This window comes from Phaethon lepturus, unplaced genomic scaffold, assembly GCF_000687285.1.
Source record: "Phaethon lepturus isolate BGI_N335 unplaced genomic scaffold, ASM68728v1 scaffold4273, whole genome shotgun sequence".
Classification (NCBI taxonomy): Eukaryota; Metazoa; Chordata; class Aves; order Phaethontiformes; family Phaethontidae; genus Phaethon; species Phaethon lepturus.
Genome location: NW_010529589.1, coordinates 199,193 through 219,921, shown reverse-complemented (window position 1 = coordinate 219,921; position 20,729 = coordinate 199,193). Strand labels below are relative to the sequence as shown.

The 20,729-nt window shown below is 38.0% G+C and overlaps 1 protein-coding gene across 1 annotated transcript in view; it reads left to right on the top strand.

Moving 5' to 3' along the window:
* Window positions 1–1,115: 1,115 nt before the first annotated feature.
* Window positions 1,116–20,729, top strand: part of SHANK2 (SH3 and multiple ankyrin repeat domains 2) — a gene marked incomplete at its 3' end in the record, with an annotated part of 214,944 nt that continues 195,330 nt past the window's right edge. Inside the window, exons 1-3 of the mRNA XM_010283974.1 lie at window positions 1,116–1,152; window positions 4,663–4,972; window positions 9,442–9,611. Coding sequence (XP_010282276.1) covers window positions 1,116–1,152; window positions 4,663–4,972; window positions 9,442–9,611 — 517 coding nt within the window. The remainder of the gene's footprint in view (window positions 1,153–4,662; window positions 4,973–9,441; window positions 9,612–20,729) is intronic.

Here is a 20,729-nt window from a genome sequence, read left to right as displayed (position 1 = left end):
TTAAAATTTTTGTGATTTTTAACACCTCCTCCCTGCTTCCTATCTGCCCATTTCAGTTATTTGCTCTTCCTCTGGGAGCACTGGCTGGCATAGCTATCTATAGAATTTTTTGTCAGAATTAGTACTTTAAAACTGCAATGGCTACATCATTTATTTTCTGGCATCTGCACTGAATTAAGTGAAATGGCTTGGTCAAATTTTCCTATTTTTACCTTGTGCAAAAAGAAATTCTGGTTTATTTTTGTGCAGTGGAAGAGAACTGGAAAACAATTGTGCTGGTATCTCATCTGTTTTGGACTGGAATATAGGCCATGTTAAGATACTCTGTTTAGTGGTAGTTTTGTCTCTGTTCTTAACGTACGTAGTCATTGTGTGAAGCTTGGTGTGATTTATACTTTTCCTCAGATTGGCTCTTTGGAGCATTGCAGTAAGCAAGCAAATAAATAGCAAAAAGCAAATAAATAGCAAAAAGCAAATAAATAGCAAAAAGCCTCTGAGCACTGAGAGTCATCTGAGCAAGTTTAAAAGCTAAATGCACTTGTACAGCAGCTCTCACCTCTGTCAAGGCTTTCCTTCCCCCAGCTGCAGCCTGCAGAGCACTGCTGCGAAGTACCTTTTCACACCTCGCTCCCCGCTGCCCTTTGCAAATGTGAATTTTGGCCCCCTTGGAGCCCCGGCCACCCGCACCTCCCTCAGCCCGGCATTCGCTCCCGCACAAATGCAGCGCTCGTGGAGGCAAAGAGTAGCGTCTGCAGGGCTGTGGCGGTGGTGTTCACATGACTAATGCTGTGAAAGATAGCAAGATTTTTTTTTTTTTTTTTTTTTTTTTTGAGCAGCTCCAGTCTATGCACAGTTGGCTCCCAGCTGACAGACAGAATGTGGGGTGGGCTTTGTCACCAGAACGCTGGGTACTGCATGCCCAGCTATGCTCGCAATTACACAGTGCCCAGAAACCTGCTGCTTATGTTAGGGTGCAGGCAGCCTGAACACATAGAAATTGGGTAGCTTTATTTTTGTATTATTTTTTTCTCTCTTTTTTTTTGTTTGTTTTTTGCCTCTTTCTTCCCAGCAAAGGTTGTATAATGAGGGGATTGCTGCTAAAGTAAAAAGGGAAAATGAAGTCTTTGTTAAATGCCTTCACAAAGAAAGAAGGTAAGCAATGAAAGCAGAACACTTTGATGTTTCAGACCGGTGTTTTCTTGTGTACATTTATTATGATTGGCTTAGTGACTCTATAATTAAGCAATTCCTGCAATTTCTTTTTCAAAATTATTTTATGTTAGACAGTCCATTTAGGCAACTGATTATTAAGGCTGGATGTGACTTTATTCATTTTAGGTTTTTCTCTGAAGAGTCAAGTAGTTATAAAAATGTTTTTGTTCCCTAAGAAATGCATTTGAAGACACGTAAGGGATTTCCTAGGTGAATTTTGTCAGTAAATGATGCTGAATTGCCCCTTCAGATGTATGAAATGCCAGGAATAGAATTCTGAGAGCTGGAGGAAGGATTAAATAGCACTTTCAGGTATGGTTTTAGGGATGATAATTTTAAACTTTAGGGGCATGAAATTAGTTCAGGCATTTTCATGTCATTTTATATCAAGTGTTTTTCCCAAGGAAGTTTTGTGACAGTTTTTCTTACAGTTCTGAACACGATGAAGTATTAGGGAAAAACAGTGTCCAACAGGGGTTAAAGCATGGATATTTGCATTTAATCATTTTGTGTTTTAGTTATTTTTTTAATTGGGAAAATAATATAAATAATGCCTATAAGAAGCAGCTAAAAAAAAATCCACCCACTTACAGTTTGCAGATTGCTGGGGAAAAGAAACAGTTGGGTGGAATATTAATCACTTTAGGCACAGAAATGCTTATTTTTAACTCTTTCTATAAAAGATTTGTGTTAGACACACGTCAACTGATGTAATTAGTTGTCCCCTTTCCTGTTTATTTTCTGTAGTAAAAGCTAATCTTGCTTGCAGTTCTTTCCTTAAGAACAGACCATTAATAGCAAAGCAAACCTAACTTCTAAATGGTCATGAAAATCATGAAAAAAACGAAATAATTTATGAATCAAAAAATTCATAAAAAGAATTCATTTAATCTGGTACCTGGAGAATGTGTATCCATACAAAACATACCCTGTTTTTCCATAGGAATGAATGCACCAGTTTTGTGTGTTCTAAAATCTGTTGCTATAAATGTGCTCAGCAATTCTCTCTGTGCTGTCACCCCACCTGGGCACTGTGCCCCTCGTGCTCCCTCCCACTCCCACCAGAAGATACCCCACCAGCTTCTCAAAAGTTACAGTAAACATCCCCAAAATTTTGGCAATATTTAGTTTTATCAGTCTGTGGCTGGAAGGCTCAGCAGTCTGCTTGGAGTGTTGCCTGTTAATTTAATGAAAGATTAAAATCTAAGGATCAGATCCAATTTTTACTGAAGTCCAAGAGAAACTTTGGTGACCCTTAGGGAACAGCACTAGACCTTCAGGTAGCAAACCTGTATGTGCAAAACATTCCCCAGATTCAGTTTTGTGTGCTTTCTCCTTTACTGAAATTACTACAGTAGCTATTCTTCTTTACTGTACCTGGGAAGGATCCCTGTCTTCAATGAAATAATTTCTAGAGCTGTTTTTCGAATGTCAAAAATACAGGAATGCACAAATGGCACATCAATCTATATCTATATACGTATACATCAATCTAGAGGATCGGTGTATGTCAGTTTTGGAAATAAGTGCTGTGAGTTTTCTTTTAAGTTAGTACTAACCAGGGCTTTCACTGTGGTATCTGAAGCACCAAGGTGCTTTCAGTGACATACACTACTGCTTTGAAACCTTAAAAAAATGTGAAATATGAGGAACTTGAAATACTCTGAAAATGAGAGTTTCTGCCAGTTTCTAGCACAAATATTGGACTTCTATGCTTTATCCCCTTTAACAGCTTTTAAAGACTACTGCCCTTATTTCAGCCTTGTTTTAAATGAAATATTATGCAATTAATTTAAAGCCCTGTCTCTCTCTGCACACTGTTCTCTTGTTTGGTTGTTCTGATGTTGTTGAGCTATTTATCAGAGAAAGTTTCAGCTCATTAGAAATACAAAAGATGTTATTTTAAGATATTCAAAATCACAGTTAATCATAAACCGAATCTGGTGAAAATTATATAAACCATTCTTTTACTTGCCCTTCCATCTTTATTTTATGTTATAAATATGCCTTCAGTTTTGCTTAGAAACCTTAAATTTTGCTGTGTTCTCTCAATTGAAAGCTGTATTTCAAGGCAGGACAGATTGATTCCTATGTATATTCACATTTATGTGAATTTATTTACTTGTACAGTATGACAGACATTCTTATTCTGGTTTTTGTGTGTTTGTGAAGGATATTGAATGTGTAGACATTTCTGGCACTTTGTAAGAGGCACTTACTGGCACTTTAGACATGTGGGATGATATTTTGTGGGGCTTCTTTCCCAACTGAAATATGATCTTTTGAAAATTCCAGCAGCTCAATGAAGTCCTCAGAATAATGCTTGGCTGCCTTTTGTTTGTTACACTACTGTGACTTTTCAGATGTAAATATGTGCAGTTTGGATCAAATCTTGCAACCCTGTAGGTTCCACTGAAATAAATTAACGAGAGTAGTTGCATGAATGGGGACTGAGGCAAGCATGAGTTTTCAGTCAGATCCTTTATTACCCTATAATATGGGATGGAAATGCCATTGCATCTAGTGATAGCTGGGTGCCTTTTATTAGGAAATTTTCCTTTTAAGTTGCACGTGGAACTAACCGACCCGCTACAGTGGGAAAAGGAGATCTGGGAAATGTAGCGTCTGCTTGTACAAATTCTGGTATGACAGCAGTGCTGTACTGGTAACACTGATGCAAGGATGGGCCCTCTGGTTTCTAAGAGATTTTTAGTGCCCTTGCTTTTGTTTTCTGTTCTGACTATTTCATTAAGTAGTATATTGCAGCCTTTGGATACAGTCATGTTCTCTTTGGGACACAGCACGTGACGAAGTGAGGGTATTACCCTCGGGTAATATGTTCTATATACAATAGTAATAGATGCGGTAGAAATGCCTAGATTAGAAAGAGAGGAATACCTAGGGATTATAGCAATGTAATAGAGTTCTGCCAAAAGAAAAATCTATGTCCTCAATTTTAACCTGGAAGTTGGGGATAAGGTGACTGTTAACACTACAGACTTCAGGTTAGGCGTCAACTTGCAATGGAAGAAAATTCTCCCAGTTTGGGTGCCAATGGGAGGAGGAAGTTAGAAGATCACACATCAAAAATTCTTCTGATCAGCCCTGTTCTGTGTCTTTCTGATTGAATATGACAATGAGTATGGACTTTTTGAGACTCAGACTTGGCAATAATCAAGTGTTTTCCCTTTCCTAGACTCTTCAGCAGACTCATGCCACTGGTGTTGCCTAACTTTATTAAAGCCAGTTAACAGGTTACCATTGCTCAGTTGTTTTCAGTTTTAATGATGTTTTCAAGATAATGAATTCGATAAGCTATGCAGGCAAGGTAGAGTTTCTGTCTCTGCAGGAGACACAATGCCATATGTTGCTAAGTCTTTTTATGGGGTGGTAAACACATGTAAGTGGTGAAATCATCTGAGATTACCCTGGATGTCTTTCTTCATACAGTGCCCTTTAGAGAGGCTCCCACCTATTCAAACAGAAGGCGGAGACCCCCAAGCACCTTAGCAGCACCTCGGATCTTGCTTCGTTCCAACAGCGACAACAATCTGAACATCAACAACCTCCCTGAGTGGTCAGCCTCTTCCTCTGCTTCTTCACACCGGAGCCTTTCACCTCATCTACTTCAACAGATGCAGAATAATCCTAATGGAACTGTAAAAACTGTGGGGAGTTACACTCCGTCTTCCCGGAGCCGGTCACCATCCCTAAACAGGCTGGGAGAGGATGCCAAACGGCAGCAGCACAGGCACATCAGGTGACTTTTTGACTATTTGCACAGCATGAGATATCCCTAACGTCATCTTGCTGGACTGTCATGTTCTTTTATGTTATTTATATGCCCGTTTTGCACACTATATAATATATAGATAATAAAATCTCAGCACAGTGGGACATGTCCAACTATGAATGTTTTAGTTGGAAGCTCCAGTCAAAGCCAGCTGATTTTTCACAGAGCTCCAGCAGCCAGACAGACTTTAAAGTTCAGCGAAGCTCAGCAGTGACTTGTCACTGAGTTTGCACCTCCAAATCAAGGTGCTAGTTCTCAAGATCTTTTAACAGTTGAAATAACAATTGCATTTAACAGAACAGTAAAATATTTCTGAGATACTTGATCCCTTCATGAAAGTATTGGACATGCTTGAAACCTGTGTTAGAGCTGCTCATGGGTGATGAAGCAGAGGATGTTTAAGTTCTCCCTTTTGTGGATGTGTGCTGAACCAAAGAGTGAAATAGAGGGAATAAGTGGGGCTGTGTAGGAGGCTGGCCCAGAGCATAGAGGGCTTCCTGAGATGGTGGTGATAGATGTCATGGCCTTCCTTCATAATTATCCTTGCTGCAGGGTTCTACATTCCCTGTGACTTTGCTGCTCTTCCTTTCGTCTTGATTTACAAATGTGATTTAGCAGGCACTCTCTGCAAATGTCCTGCAGCTATGTCCCACTGGAGAGCAAATCCTGACTAATTAGAGTGATGTAGGTATTGTAAGTAATATAATAAAACAGAGGATTGTGTCTAAGTTTCGATCACAGATGGGGGCTTCAGCTTTGTGAAGCCACTGCCCTGTGGACAGACAATTACAGCTTCACTCTGAGGAGGACTTGGGAACTGCATCTGGCAAGTGTGCAAGTGATGGAGCTGCACCAGGATGAGGGGTTAAAGCGTGGGGCTGCAAAAATGAAGGGAAAGTTCTGCAAAAAGGAGAGTTCTGCAGAGCTGAGTACTGATGGAGAGAATTAGAGCTTAAACATTTTGACCAAACGCATTTAATTCAGTGGTCATTTAAAATATCAGGCTTTGTCTGTTCTGTTTCCTAATGTCAAAAAATATCCGCTGTTTGGAGTAGAAAAGGACATGGGTATGGTTAAGAAATGCAGCTGCTGGTTTCTCTTTGTCATTTGTAGGTGTAATGGATCTTTACTTGAGTTTTCAAGTCAGTAAAACAAAATGTCATGTAGCTGAAGCTGTCACCTGTTACCCTGCACATTCTTCTTCTCTCCTTGGCTGTAGGCACCCAAACTGGTGAGCACTGTTTGTGATAGTAACAATACTGCTGGAGAGTGGAAATAGCTGTGTTGTAAAAAACACTTGTCTGAAATACAAGTCGCTGGAAGGAACAAGATACAAATTTCCTGTGCCAGTGGTGTCATGCAGTAGAGCAAACTCATCTTACCTTGTGTTACAATAATGGCAAAAACTCATTTGGTTATAATTTGGGAGATGCTTTTTCACAGAGACCCATATCAGCTTAAAAACAGGTTGTCTGTAATGAGGCTTCGCTTAGGTGAGGAGGTGGCTGTGAGGTGCTTTTCAGAGAATGAGTGTCCTTGTATTCCACTGGATACTGCTGATGCCACCAGTCAATGATTATTAGAGTCAATGATGATTTTAGCTGCAAGGGACAAAATATGCCTTTTCATCAATATTCCAGGGATAACCCACTTACAATTCTTCAAGTATAAGCAATCCTTTGAGGTAGAGGGAACAATTAAAAAATTTTTTTTAATAAGCTTGTAGAAGCTTATTTGCTTGACTTTATTCAGATACTTTCCTCTTCCCTTTCTGAAAGCACTTGGTTTTGAAAACTAGCACAAATGATAGTAGAAATCAATTTAATGCCTGAAATTAAAATTAAAAAAATATAAAATTTTGATCTTTCTCTTACTGCATCAGTATCACAGCTATTTAAACTGCTACCCAGCTGCAGAGTTTCATATGTACTATCAAGACTTGTTGCAGAGATGTCCAGAGTATGTGCCAGTACTGAGAAGAGAGCTGGAAGCTCTCTAAATTTAAAGACAACTGAAAGAATTTTATATATAACTTTTCCTGCAGGCAATGCCTTTTCTTGCCACAGGCCCATTTTGCAGTCATGAATGGCACCTTACATGACACTTTCCTCACAGATTTTGTTTAACTGTATGGCCACCTACTTACTATCAGCTAAATGTGGGAATTGTTGCTGTCTCTGCTTATTATTTGCAAATAATACATTCACCACAAAGCTGTTGTTCCCCTTAGATGAAAAAGCCCTTTTTGAAATAGCAGGTTCTGGAGCAGAAGCAGCCAGAAGGGGTAGGTTAATTAATGGGGAAGGTTAGAGTACGACAAAGGGTTAATGAGATTTTGGGAGTTTGCATTGTGGAAAGGAGAAGGCTGGAAGGCGATGCTGGAAGGGGTTCCTGTGATCTTTACAGCCTGTGTGGCTCAGGTGTTTATCTTTTCATGAGGCTGCTGCTTTTCATACCCAGCTGGTTTTGCAGGGGGAGCTGGGGGAGGCAAGGGAACTGGCATCCTTCCTGTGGAATTTGTCCCACAGTGCTTAGTGAAAGGAGGTGCCAGCACAGCCTCAGTCAGGAATGAGCCACCAAGGATGGCCACCTTCTTCTGAGTGAGAAGGAAGCACGTCCACATGTCTTCTGAAATCTCTACATCCTCCTCCTGCTCCTTCACAGCATGGGTCTTGCTGGGCTGGGAGCCCAAGCTGGGGACGAGGTGGGAGAGGAAAGATCTTTTTTTTAAGAAGTCATCTATCCCATGTTGCAGCCCTGATTTCCATTAGTAAGCCTGTCTCACGAGAAATGATACATTTAGTGCGAAGATTAAATGTGCCATTTCCCCCTTCTCTTTCAATAAGAGAAAATGAATGAATCTTCTGTGATAGGAGTTAAAGAAGGTGCTGGGACGTAAAACTGTGAACAGCTGCTACCTGGCTGCTGCCAGACTAGGCAGAAGATACAGCTTGATACAAGTGGAAATTGGATGTGTAGCATCCAGTTTATAGGTCTGGCTTTTTTTTATGGTGATGACTATTTCTTTGCTTATAAGGAAAAAGGAATGGAGCAAAAGAACTGAAACCTGAATGTCATCTTTCTGATGCGAACTCAATCACAGACATGCAACCAGAGCTCACTTTCAAACCCCTGAGTACAGCTTATCTTTATTAGCACCTCTTCACAGTAATAGAACAACGAGGTGAAAGGAGGATGCTATTCCAAACGGTGAAGAAGTTACTGCAGGAAAATGGAAGTGTTCCTGATATGAAAGAACTACTATGTGTTGGTTTTTTTACCAGACAACTTCCTTACCTATATTGAGAGCCTCATTGACTCCTCTTTTGCTAGGAGATTGGTTTAAAAAAGAAAAAGGTGAAGAAACAGTAAACTCTAGCCCTCATATGTAATTTTGCTTATAGCAATTTGAGATCTTTTCTGTCTCCTTACACGGAAGTAAGCGGAGTGTTGCGACGCCAGACCACCATTAAATCATTCTTCTTCCTTTGGTACTCTATCTTTTGCCTATAAATCTTTATAGATACTCTTCTTTCTCATTAATATTTTCTGTTTCTAGACTTTCTGTGTAAGACCTCAAGTTTCGATGTTTTTTTTTTAAAAAGTTGAATAGTAGTGTATTGCAATTTTGCCATGATATCTCCTGTAGGTTTTCTACCTTCTTTAATACTTGCCTCCTTCTCTTTTCGTATATTTTTGACACTTCACTCATTTTTCTGGAGCTTTAGTAATGATCTTGTGCATTCTTCACCAACTTTCAATAATTTCATCTTTAGACACCGTAAGTAGATTGTGTGTTGTTTGATGACTTATGGTTTTTCTGGGCATACCATTCTGAAGTCATTGGGAGAGCTATTGATTGCCATAAGTAAGAAATGATCTTCTGGAGAATATGGTAGCCATAAGAACCGTGCTTTGTGCAGATCTAAAATTTAACTCCAGGCCTTGGAGTGATGAAGTAACTTGATTGTTCAGTCCGCTCAGTTAATAATTCAATTGTCTTGATTGTTTTTAATATTACAATATTACAAAGCTATCCATTCCCAACAATAATTGTAATTACTGATGTTTAAAAGTCTTTCTGACAAATTATGATGCTTCTAATGTATGATTTGCCTATAAATTTTGAACTTCATCAGGGTCTGTGAATGCACAAGTTTAGTTTGCAGAAAAACTAGAAGCTTTAGTGTTATGTGTTTTTTTTCCTAGGCCATCATGGTGAGATGAATATTGATCATGTTTCATAATGAAAGATTTCAACCATTAAAAGCATGTGTTTAGGATGAAAAATGTGTATTTTTCTGAAGGGTTAGATGTCTTACTGGAAGACAATTAATGTTATTCACTGCTTAATTTAATCCTGTTAAGGTGATGGTAAATGATTAACTTTGCCCATTTTAAATAACCAGTTACTGTTTTTTAATTTAAATTTCCAGTGCCATTTACAATCCTAGTGCCAACAAGGATACTCTGTCCGCCTTGGATTATCAGGGTCCAAAACGCAAGCTTTACAGTGCTGTACCTGGAAGACTTTTTATTGTCGTAAAGCCATATCAACCTCAAGGAGAAGGGGAAATTCATCTGCACAAAGGAGATAGAGTCAAAGGTGAGTACATAATTAATTTTGAATAAACATTTGCTTCTGCTAGACCGAAATTTTACTTTAAATTTCTCTCCTACTTTAGGGAAAAAAATCTGCTCAGTAGAAGTGCTTTTATGCCTTTGTTTCTTTACAGGATATTTTGTTCCTAGTTCTATTTTGTAACCAATGCATATTCAGCTACCATTTTAACTCTAAGCAGCTTCCAAGTACTACTAACATTCAGAAATATGTGCAGTAATAGCAGCATTGTCTTTTACACAGAGCACATAATTTGCTTCTCCAGTCATTATAGAAAGACAACTCCAGGGCTTTGAAAGGCTGTAAGTATGCCAGCTATCTAAGCAGCTCAGGATGGAGACATGGATAAGGTCAAGTCCCTTTCAAGCCCTTTCCTCAAGGAACAATGTATTGGTTAAGTAGAACAAGTCCCCTCATGAGGCTTAGGATAAGTAGGTAGGTAGAACCTACTTGTAAATATTTTGGGGAAAGAAGTGTGGCATTCCATAATTTCTGTCCACTGGTGAACTTCCCAACTAAGAATATGTTAAAATCAAGGCCAAACTTTGCATTATTATTTTGAAGACAGTAAGTACATCCAGGTACAGATGTGAGAAATGTGGTTTACAGGACTGACTTTCCTAAGGGTCCAATATGATACGGTTTCAGCTGGGGCTTTGGACATCCAGGTAAAACTAGTCATGCAATAAAAAGACTTTCTGCTCAATCCATAAAAACCAAATACTACTTATGGAAATCAAATAAAAAGGAACAAATTCAGTGTCCTAAATAAAAGTGTTAAGCAGCTGAAAATTTCCTTGCAACAGAAACTACTTAACTTACAAAGGAATACTTCAGATATCTTCTCCCTTGAGCCTTCAAACAGTAGTCGGAAAAAAATGGGGAGCTATTAGAAGGTATTTTTGTATTTTTATTTTTGGATGTGGCTGATTCTGGAGCATTTGTGGGTTTAATAATTTTTGTTAACTCAAGCCTTCAGAAGGTGTAGGACAGGAATCTGAAGAATGCTGCACTTGAAGATAAAACATAGGCAAGGTTCCTCTTAAATGGAAGGAGGAGGGTTAAACTTAGGAGAGCTAGTGATGTCTGTAGGGCTGAAATGATAATTTTGGAGTTCTGGGAGATTGTGCCCTGATCAGGTAGGAAGCAATGATCGTGATTTAAAGAAAATAGTGCACAAGAACATTTGGAAGAGCCGATATGAACACTTCATAAAACATGATAAAAGTTCCCAGTTAATGGAAGTTATTTAGGCTAGAGTAAGATGAACAGAATGCAAGCAAAGCTCTGAGGTTATAGTATTTATTGGGGATGCCAAATAGCAAATAAAATTCAAGTCACAAAAACCAGAAATAAAACAGAACTTTGCATAGTTTGGGCACCAGCTTTGCAAGCATGCAATATATGAGAATAAATGCAAGAGAAGTAATGTGTAATAGCACTTCATAAAAGCCTTCAAGTGTCAAAAGAACAGGTACTATCTAGAGAGAGGTAAAGCTACGTTATGAGTAACTGTCATGCAAAAATGTAAGGCAAGTTAAAAGCAGATGTGATCTTTTCATATCTTTACAAAAGAATATTGGCTCTTGGTTTAAAATGTGAAGGCCTGGAGTCTTCCGTATGGAGTTCTCAGTGGAAGGGTAGATGAACAAAACCGTTGAGAAAGATGTTTGTTGGTCAGTTACAAGACAATGAAAAAAATCTTGCATATCTTGGGGTGGGGGGCGGGAGGGGGAAGATTAAAAAAAGTAAGACTTAAGCACGCCCCAGAACTGCTTGGTTGTTTGTAATCTCAGAAAATTTAACACCACCAGGAAGAATTGCTGATACCTAGAAAGGATAAAATTTTGTGGGGTCATGAGTGGTACTAAATAACTTTCTATACTCAGTGTGTTTACAGAGATCTAGGAGGTGCCCACGGATAAAGAATGAGTATGGTTGAGCAGCATCTATACTTTGGGAGATGTACACAGTTGTGTCCCATTGATTTGTTGGATTTAAAGATGAAGCAATATTTCTGTTTATGCAGAGATGTAAGATCAACATAGATTCTTATCAGCAGAATAAAACAATAGACACTCCAGGCAGTCTGGAGAAAGACAAGTCAGAAAATGTGTTCCCTGGCAAAAGAAGAAACACTGCAACCGGTTGCTTGGGATGCTGAATTTTGTAGAGACATCCCTTATCTTGCTGCTTGTTTGAACATTAGAATTTGAGACTATTATATGCAAAAATATCCCAAGAATAAGGGGATTTAAATTTCAATGAAGAGTTTAATATTTAAAAAAAAAATAGTTCAGGAGCCTTTGATTCTAAGTTACTATGACATGAACTGGAAAACAAGGCAAGAAGAAATTCGTACGCTTTTCAAATCTCCTTACAATAGTATCATCTAAGCTTGAGACCAATGACTTTTGTGGGGTACACTAACCAATGAATGTCAAAATGCTGAAATAGAAAATGAGACTGTGTCTGGTCTGTGAGTTTTAAATCTTTATTTATGGGGAAAATGTATATTTACTGAAACTGACTACAAATTAATTAGTACTGTTAGAAAAAGGGGGGCATGCCCATCCAACATCAAATCATCCCTGCAGGGATTATTTTTTCAGTTTCAAGTATATGATTTTCACATTGTATTAAAATCTGCCAGAGGTCTGGCATTTGCAGGCACACTTGTTTTAGACTATTTTATAGAACTTGGATGCAGTAAAGTCTAGTGAGATTTCTATACATGTCAGTCTGCTTTTAGAAAGAAGTTTGGAAAAACAAAAAGGGTACATAAGGATTGTCATTGTTACTACTTGGGATGAAATCTTGTGAAGCATAATTTAAGGCTGTTTGCATGGCAACTGGAACACCATATGACAGACTCCCATTGCTAATCAAAGGAAAATCTTACAGAACAAGATCCGATCCTATTTTGTGTCACCATGTCAGTGGTTCCTCAGTTGTCACAAAAAATATATCAGAATGAACACAACAAGGTTGTCTAGAGAACAAAGAGTCCAGGTAAAAAGGCAGTGATGCTTTAAAAAAGTCTCAGTTGTGTAACAGTGTTGAGGAAGTCATTCAAACTTAGCACATGCGACAAAATTGCAGGTTCGGTTAAATCTGGATTCACATCCCTGTTCCAGTCAAAATGTAATTATAGAGAATAAAAAAATTACTCCAATGTGAGAGATTGATAGCCTCCCTCTCCATCATCCAAAGGCAGTAGAGCTGTTACAATTCTCGGTACTTCTTGCGTGCTGTGCAAGTGCCAGAAGCACTGGCTATAAGGAGGTCCTGCTTTTTTCCACTTTCTGAGCAGAAATTCCACTTGATACCAGATATATTTCCTGTCTTTTAGAGACTTAGCAAGTCCATGATCCAGTCAGCACTGGGGTTTTGATTTTCTGGGGATACACATGCTTGTTTGGGGTTTAGCGACCTCACTGTGTGCAGTGCTTGGAGGAAAGGAAACATTAAACCCCATGGAATTCAATTTTTTGTCACTTTGGAAACACCTTAGTCTCACATTTAAGAAATAAAAATGCTTTGTCTTAGCCCCTCTTCCTGCCAACTATACACTGTGCTATATAAACACTGATGCTAAAGTACTGGCTGCTTGGGTGGTTTGGGGGGATTGAAATGTGTGTTAGCATTTGCTATGGGATTCTGACCCGTGTTCAGTCTGACCCTGGGGAGATGCTCATCACATGTACATCCCATGAGACTAATCACAGTAAAGATGCAGCAAGGCATTTATTACAGGGATAAAAACCCAGAACGACATATTAGAGAAAGGGATTAGTTGGGAAATGTTTTTATGGATTTTCTTTTTTAACTTGGTAGAATTAGAAGGGTCATGGAGAGGGATGAATTGCTAAACTCTTGATGAAAAGTGCTTTCATCAGATGAAGATGAGGCAGATTTTTTTTTCTTTCTAAAACCGCTAGAAGTGAATGAGTGACAATAGTTCACAGTATGTGATACAAGGAAACTGCTCAGAGAAAGCTGTGAATGGGCAAGGTCCAAAGAAAATGTAAACTAAACAAAATGGTCATGTATTAATAGAATATTACGTAGCCTGTGCAAGAATATCTGCTTTATTTTTAGTTGTTAGTCATACATACTGACATCATTTGTGTGTCTGCCACTCATGAGAGAAGGGCCATGGCAGTTGTAAAAATAAATCTGATATCTTTATTTGCACAAGAACAACCCTAATCTTATGTTTTCACATAAATGAAGAGGAGCTAGCTTCCTTCATCACTGAAACACTTTTGACATATTTTATTTTTCTTCATTTTATATCTAAAAGTCCACAGTAATAAATCTGCCACATTCCAAACACTCACATATATATAAAGTATCTGTAAAATGTATTTTAATCAGCTTTTGAGGTGCTAAATTAAATTCTTACACTGGAAATCAGGTGGCCTCTTTTATAGCAAAACTCAGACATATGAAGGGAATGCAGTGCTCCAAACTTCTTTGTGAGTGAAGAATTAGCAGTTTTCTCTGTCACGAAGATAAAGCAATCCCGAAGTATCTGTGTGTCCTCAAGGAGGTTACTGTGATTCAACTCTGTACTAGCACATTTGGTTGGAAAGGTAACCGATACGAGTTCTGGGTACCAGTTAACATGGTGCAGACAATCTCTGGTCACTTAGAAACAAAGCAATCAAAATTGTTTTCAGAATCTATGTTACATTAAGACATACCTGAAATGCATGTGAATTATCCCTCAGTGACCTAGACAGACAGAAAACACATGGTTGCCTGAGTCAAGTACTTTGAGAACTTTTGAAGTCTCACCCTGCTCAAAGTTTTGTTTTTCTTGTCTTTCTATGTGTTTTTATTGCAGTATTTCTATTTGCCATGTGATGTCTAGTTATTTCTTCCAATTTTCAGGTCCCACATCACGGTATAGTTTGTCCATGGGTGGCTTCCAACTGTAAATTTTTATCCTCTCTTATTTTTGTTGCCTGCCCTGATAGTACTGTCTCCCTCTTTCGCCTGGAACACAAACAGAATACAGGGCTAGTTTTGGAAGATGCTCAGTTTCTTTAACTCCTATACCGTGATTAAACAAATTTGCTAGTGCTTAGTATCTAGAAAAATGGGGAGTTATTTTAGTATCTCAAATATGCTCCCACAGACTTTTTCATGAACCTTCTGAGAGGCCTCCTGTGCAGGCACAGTCTGCACATCTGAAAAGAGTTTATCACAACCCAGGTCTGTTCTCAGCTACATTCTCTGGGGTCAGAGAAACGGTAGTACTTCAGTAGTAGCGACTCAAGCATCTGTTCTACGCAGAAAGTCAGTAGTTCTCAGCATTAGAAATATTGACCCTTGCAACACTACTTTTATTTCTGTGTGATCTCAGCCAGTAGGGCAATCCAAATATATCGCTAACATTTTCATTTCTTGTGAAATCCACTTGTAAGTAATTTTGAAAAAGAAAGATTATTAAACCCCTGCTGTGCTTGAAGATACTGCCAACAGGCAGTGCTTGGGGGAGAAGGAAAGTTGGTCTCACAGGCTTTTGCACTTGTTAGATTAGTAAATAAAATACTGGAAAGGGAAGAACCTCAGAAATGCTGTTTTGTTTCTTCAAGAGCATTTTGTACCTGGTGTGAATAAGTATGGCAGCAAAATTTAACCTAAGAGGCTTGCATAAGCATTGTTTTGCTACTCTTTTATATGAAGGATGAAATTAATGTGAAATGGAATATTAATCTTACCCAGATTCATTAGTCTATTTTGCTCCCTTACTGTTTCTTGACTTGATCAGTTTGATTTAAATTCATAACATAAATAATTATGACTCATCACAGATAATAACTAATTTCTTCAAGTTGCTTGTATCTGAAGGGCAAGAGAGTGTTGTGCTTCTAACTGATATATCCAAGTGTTGTAACAAAGACATAGCCTTGCTTCTGCTCCAGCAGGAGAGCTCTTGCTGTCAAGTCTGTGAGAAAGCGATTAGGGCATAAGACCATCCACAAATCCCTTCAGTAGTCAGTAACTGGCCCAAAATACTCAGTACACAGAGTGTACCAGAAGACCAAGAGGAGCTATGAATGGCATATGAGCACACTAGCACAGTCTGACACAGTAGTACAGGCTCCAGATCTAAGCTGTTTTGGGACCTCTTCTCAGATTAATGCTCTCTACTCTGCATTCACCTGACCTGAAGTTTGGGCATCACTGTGGAGAAGAGAGAGCTTGACTCTGTCCGCACCTTCCTCAACAGGGATGGTGAGATACCTTACAAATGGATGGATTTTTTCAATGCTTGATTTGAATTTCTGTCCAAAATTCAAATCAATGCAGAAGATTTGTTTCTTACGCTGTTTTTCTGTCTCCTACTTTTTCCCCAAACTATTTAAGAGGCACCCAAATACCAGGAAAAAGATGATCGTCACAAAAAGTTGTTGGCAAAGATAAAAAAGGAAGAACAAAAAAATACCCAAATTGTGAACACCAGAGCTCATTCAGTTCTATTTCAGTTGAGCCCTATTTCCTCAGATTTAGAGGATTATGTGCAGATTATTGTATTTGTAGCTTTTGACATCATGTTCTGTTAAGAGTCACTGTCACCTTCTCATCCCAAAGTCCTTTTCCTGAATGTTGCTTGTTTGCACTGTTTCTTTCTTGAGAAAGTAGATGTGATAAAAAGCTGGTTTAAGTCAGGATCTGGTCTGACATCGATTGTGGCTACAGTGGTTGGGGCTGTGACATGCACCCAAAACCTGAAGCTAAGGCTCCTTGGTCTTACTATCTGTTTGCAGTGTGGTGGCCATAGAGACTGATGGGACACAACCAGGAGGTGTGCAGTAAGCTCAGGGTGTGGCAGTTAGGTTATTAGGAGAAGTCAGACAATTAAATCCGAATCACAGGTAGGTAAGGTTGCTTTTCAGATAAACCAACAGTCGCCTGGGTTACAGAAAGGTAAACTACTTGCAGCCACAGTTGGACCACACTTCTGTTTTGGAGGCAAAACTGGAAGTTAAATGTAAGTTTAAAAAGTGAGGAATATTTTCTGTCCATGTTGTTTCCCAATTTGATTTCTCTGTGAGATCCCACAGCCTAAGATGGTAAAGAACTGATGATTTTGCTTCTCCACTAGAAGAAGTGTCTGTGGAGCCGCAGCTGAATCTGACTGCTTAGGTCAATTATACAAAATCATTAACTGCAGGTACACAAGGCTTTCCTTCCAGATTGTATGTGGACTGCACCAGAACACCTCCTACATGGCAGCTGGGGCACGGTCACTTGTTTGCATGCTGAAGACCTTAATGTGGTTGTCACTGGGGTGATAGACAGTGACTTCCTTTCCGGTCATGTTGCACTGATCTCAAGTTGTATCAGTCTCTCTTGATTTAAAGTACTTGAAAGCCAGAAACGGTCTGCCCATAAAGCAGAGCAGACATCCTGCTCATCATTAGTCACAGGAAGGGAGGGATATCTATCAGGAGCAAGGAGAGATAGATAAAGAAATAGAGTAAAATTTAAGCTAAAACCAGATTTTAAGAAAAATATCTCTTTAAGAGAGAGCAAGATTAAGCTGTAACTTCTGCTGACCTTCATTTATGTTTTGTGTAAAGTCTGAGGGAAGTTGCACTTCAGATGCAGAGAAGTGTCACTCTGCACGGTACTTGTCTCTTAATACTGTTTTCTCTTTTCCTGGTTTTATGCAAAAATAGATTAAACACTGAATTTTTTGTTTCTATCAATATGTATACTTAGGAAATAAGTTGCCATTACAAACGAACATACATTTTTAAGTTGTAACCATTTTAGGGGGTGTTATAAGCAAAATTGTTTTCATCATTGAATATACATTCTTGCACAGATTATCTGTCATTTGGAAGCTCTCCTTCCAAAAGGCAAATAATTCTGAAAACGTACATCAGACAGCAGATATTTCTGCAAGGGAAAAGCCTAAATTATACTATTAAGTATTTCTGAGAGAACTAAGTTAGGTCTCTACCTATTGGAGATTAAAAATCTACTTTATTTTTAAAAAGCAAATACAGAAGATTGTTACATCAAGACAAAAAAACAGAGTTCTAATTTGCACTGAACCTTGCTTAGCTGAAATTCAGAAGAAACCTCTTTGTATTTCATTAGGTAAATGGCATTTGTTATCAATAACAGACCAGTGGAATCAAGGTAGGTAACAGTCGTGCTGCAGTTTGAATGGAACGGACACTGTCACCATCCCTTTCAGATCGAGAATGAAATGGTGAAATCTTCTGCTTCCTGCTGTGTGTTCTAGAGGGCTTTCCCCTTACATAATTCCTCATCTCACTAGAAGTATTGAGATCTTCAGCTGCTCTTGACTAGCAAGTGTAACTCTTTCAGCTCTGCTAGTTCTTACATCACCATAGGCTAGTTCAGTTGCTACATTTTTCAATGGATTTTCAATTTTACTTTATACTGTATTGCCATTCTGTTAGTTTTTCTTTTTTTCTCTTAGTTGTAGAAATGTTGTTCTTTTTCCAGAAGATGATCTGTCATTCCTAATCCATATAATTATTTCTTTTCCTAGGAAAGAAGAATGCAGTTTATACAGCACTAAAAATTGATTGTAGATATTACAAAGACATTTCAGATATATCCTGTAGTAGCTATAAAGACAGTGACCCGAATTTGGCTGTAAATTTCATTGACATTTTTGCAAATAAGGATACCTAGACTAGTTCGCTCATTGAATTTTCAACATCACAAGGAATTTAGAAATAGTCTGCGCCATCATTTTATGCAAAAATATTCTTATACTCTACTTCTTGATTGTGACGTTATGAAGGGAGCTGTAATGTGGAAGAATAAAACTTTCTTGTTTTGATTAATGTTATTTTTTGGTGGTATATTGAGTAATTAAGCTGTTTGAAATGAGTATGTGATATTAATATTAGTTACAATACATACATTGTCAATAAACTTACAGAAGTTGCAATAGACAAAACATCCTATGCTCGATTGGCACTATATATAATTTTCTTGTGTTTTTTTCTGGACTTTGGCAAAGCAGAACCTGGCTGATATTAAGTATAATACTTTAAATAGATTAAAATACAAGAAAGTATTTTAATACTAAAATACGAGAAAGTAGGCACCTGCTTTTACATGTTTTCCTGTTACTCACTTATTTGGTATTTGTCCAATTTTGATTTGTAGTTTTGTTCATATAATTGAGCATAATTCTTGCTTTAAACTATGCTTTTGTTGTGCGAAGTCATGTCAGGATTCATGGTGTTACTAGAACCTTACTTTACTCTTATAACATCAGATTAATTTTGTTATTCATGTTGTGTGTAAAGAGACTTTGGCCTGCTCTTGCCATAGCAACCACATCTTTTGTTTTTACTAAAAGCAAAAGGAAAAAATACTTGAAATTATAAAATGTAATTATTAATGTTGGGAAAGTTATCCTTTGATTTACCATTGTTATGTCCGTCAGAAAGGAAAATGTTGATTAGAAAATCTCTTGCTGGTACTAAATTATCTGTTACGTGTCTCTTAAGCACTCTAGTGAGAGGGAAAAGACAGAAATTAAGGCCTCATTCTAAAAAAGCATTCATGGTTACAAAAGATAAATTATATTGTTTGATTATTCTTTCAGTTCCCAGTAATCCACATCAGAATACATGAAGTGTTGCCAGTTTTTATAGATACATAGATTATTATGGCTTTGGCTCCTGCTGCAGAATTTCTTATTAATGGTACCACCTGAGATATATTAAAAAGACTATTTCAAGTTTCTTGGTAGTGCAGAGCCATCTAGATCTCATCTTCCACATTTTGAGTACATTTAGGCCATAAGTGCTTCTCCTCCATCTCACCAACAATTCATCTCTTTCTCTGGATATCGGCTGTATTGCTGGCTACCCCACGTTTGCCTCATCAGTCATCTTTCTGCTTCTTGCAATTCCATCAGGCTTTCCCTTCCTTTCTTGGCACCCATAATGACGTTTTTCCTTGACAGTAAGTGCAAAGGTACTGTCATTTTGTTTGTAGATGTAATCGCTAGACAGGCTTGAACCAGAATTGTGAAGGCTGGCTGCGTTCTGGCAACACCTCATTTCCCCTTCTGCCTCTTTTCCGTAGACGTTATGTCTTCAGGCAGGACTACATGTGTGTTTGCTTTGCTCTTGCTATTAGTAATTGCTAATATTTAATAATTCATGTAATAACGATCTAAGTGGGACTAGTTTTTCTTGTAGTAACCGCTTTTAGCCTTGCACCCACAGATGGACTTAGAAAGCAAATTTCTTTTCCCATCTTGATTTGGATGTCTTATCAGCTGCTACTGCCATAGACACATGAAATTACTCCATGGGTAAAATACCCAACTTCCTTCTTCCGGTGCAGATGCTTTTTGGAGATGGAAATATCCACGTAATGTGGAATGTCAAAGTAGCAGATATGACAGATTAATAAAATACTGAATTAGAGAATTCTTTCTCAATCTTTAAGTAGTTTTTGTTCTCGCTGTCTTGCCAGTTTGTGGAGTGAAATCAGGACTGAGATTCAGTGCTGAAAACTCTCCTCAAAAAAAACCCTGATTACTTGTAATGGGAATCTTTCAGTGTCTCACATTTGGAAGTTTCTTCCGGCTGGAGTCTTACACTCACTTTTATGATTTGAAGTTAAATCAAAGTATAATAGGATCCTGCAATAATTATATCTATATATGTTATTAATTAAGTTTTCCTACTGCCTTATCTCCTACATAAGGAACAGAGGTTACATTTGTGTAACCTCTATTCTTATGTGAACAGAGGTTACATTGTTACAAATATATTGGAAGCTGACGAATGCCCAATATATATTGGATGAATGAATAGGCTTCTGTTTTATGTAACATTGAATTATCAAATTGACTTTGTGTGTTAATGTGCACAGGCTTTAAACAATTTCAAGAACAACTGGAATTTTTCAACATATTTTTAATTAATTATGCCCCAAATTTATATTTTATTAATATTTTGATTTTTGTATTATTTATTTTATTAATACAATTAAAGCACAGAGCTGGTTTCTTCATTTTGTTTGCATTTAAATGTAGAGGTGAAATATTTTCTGCTTGTGTTAACAATATCAATA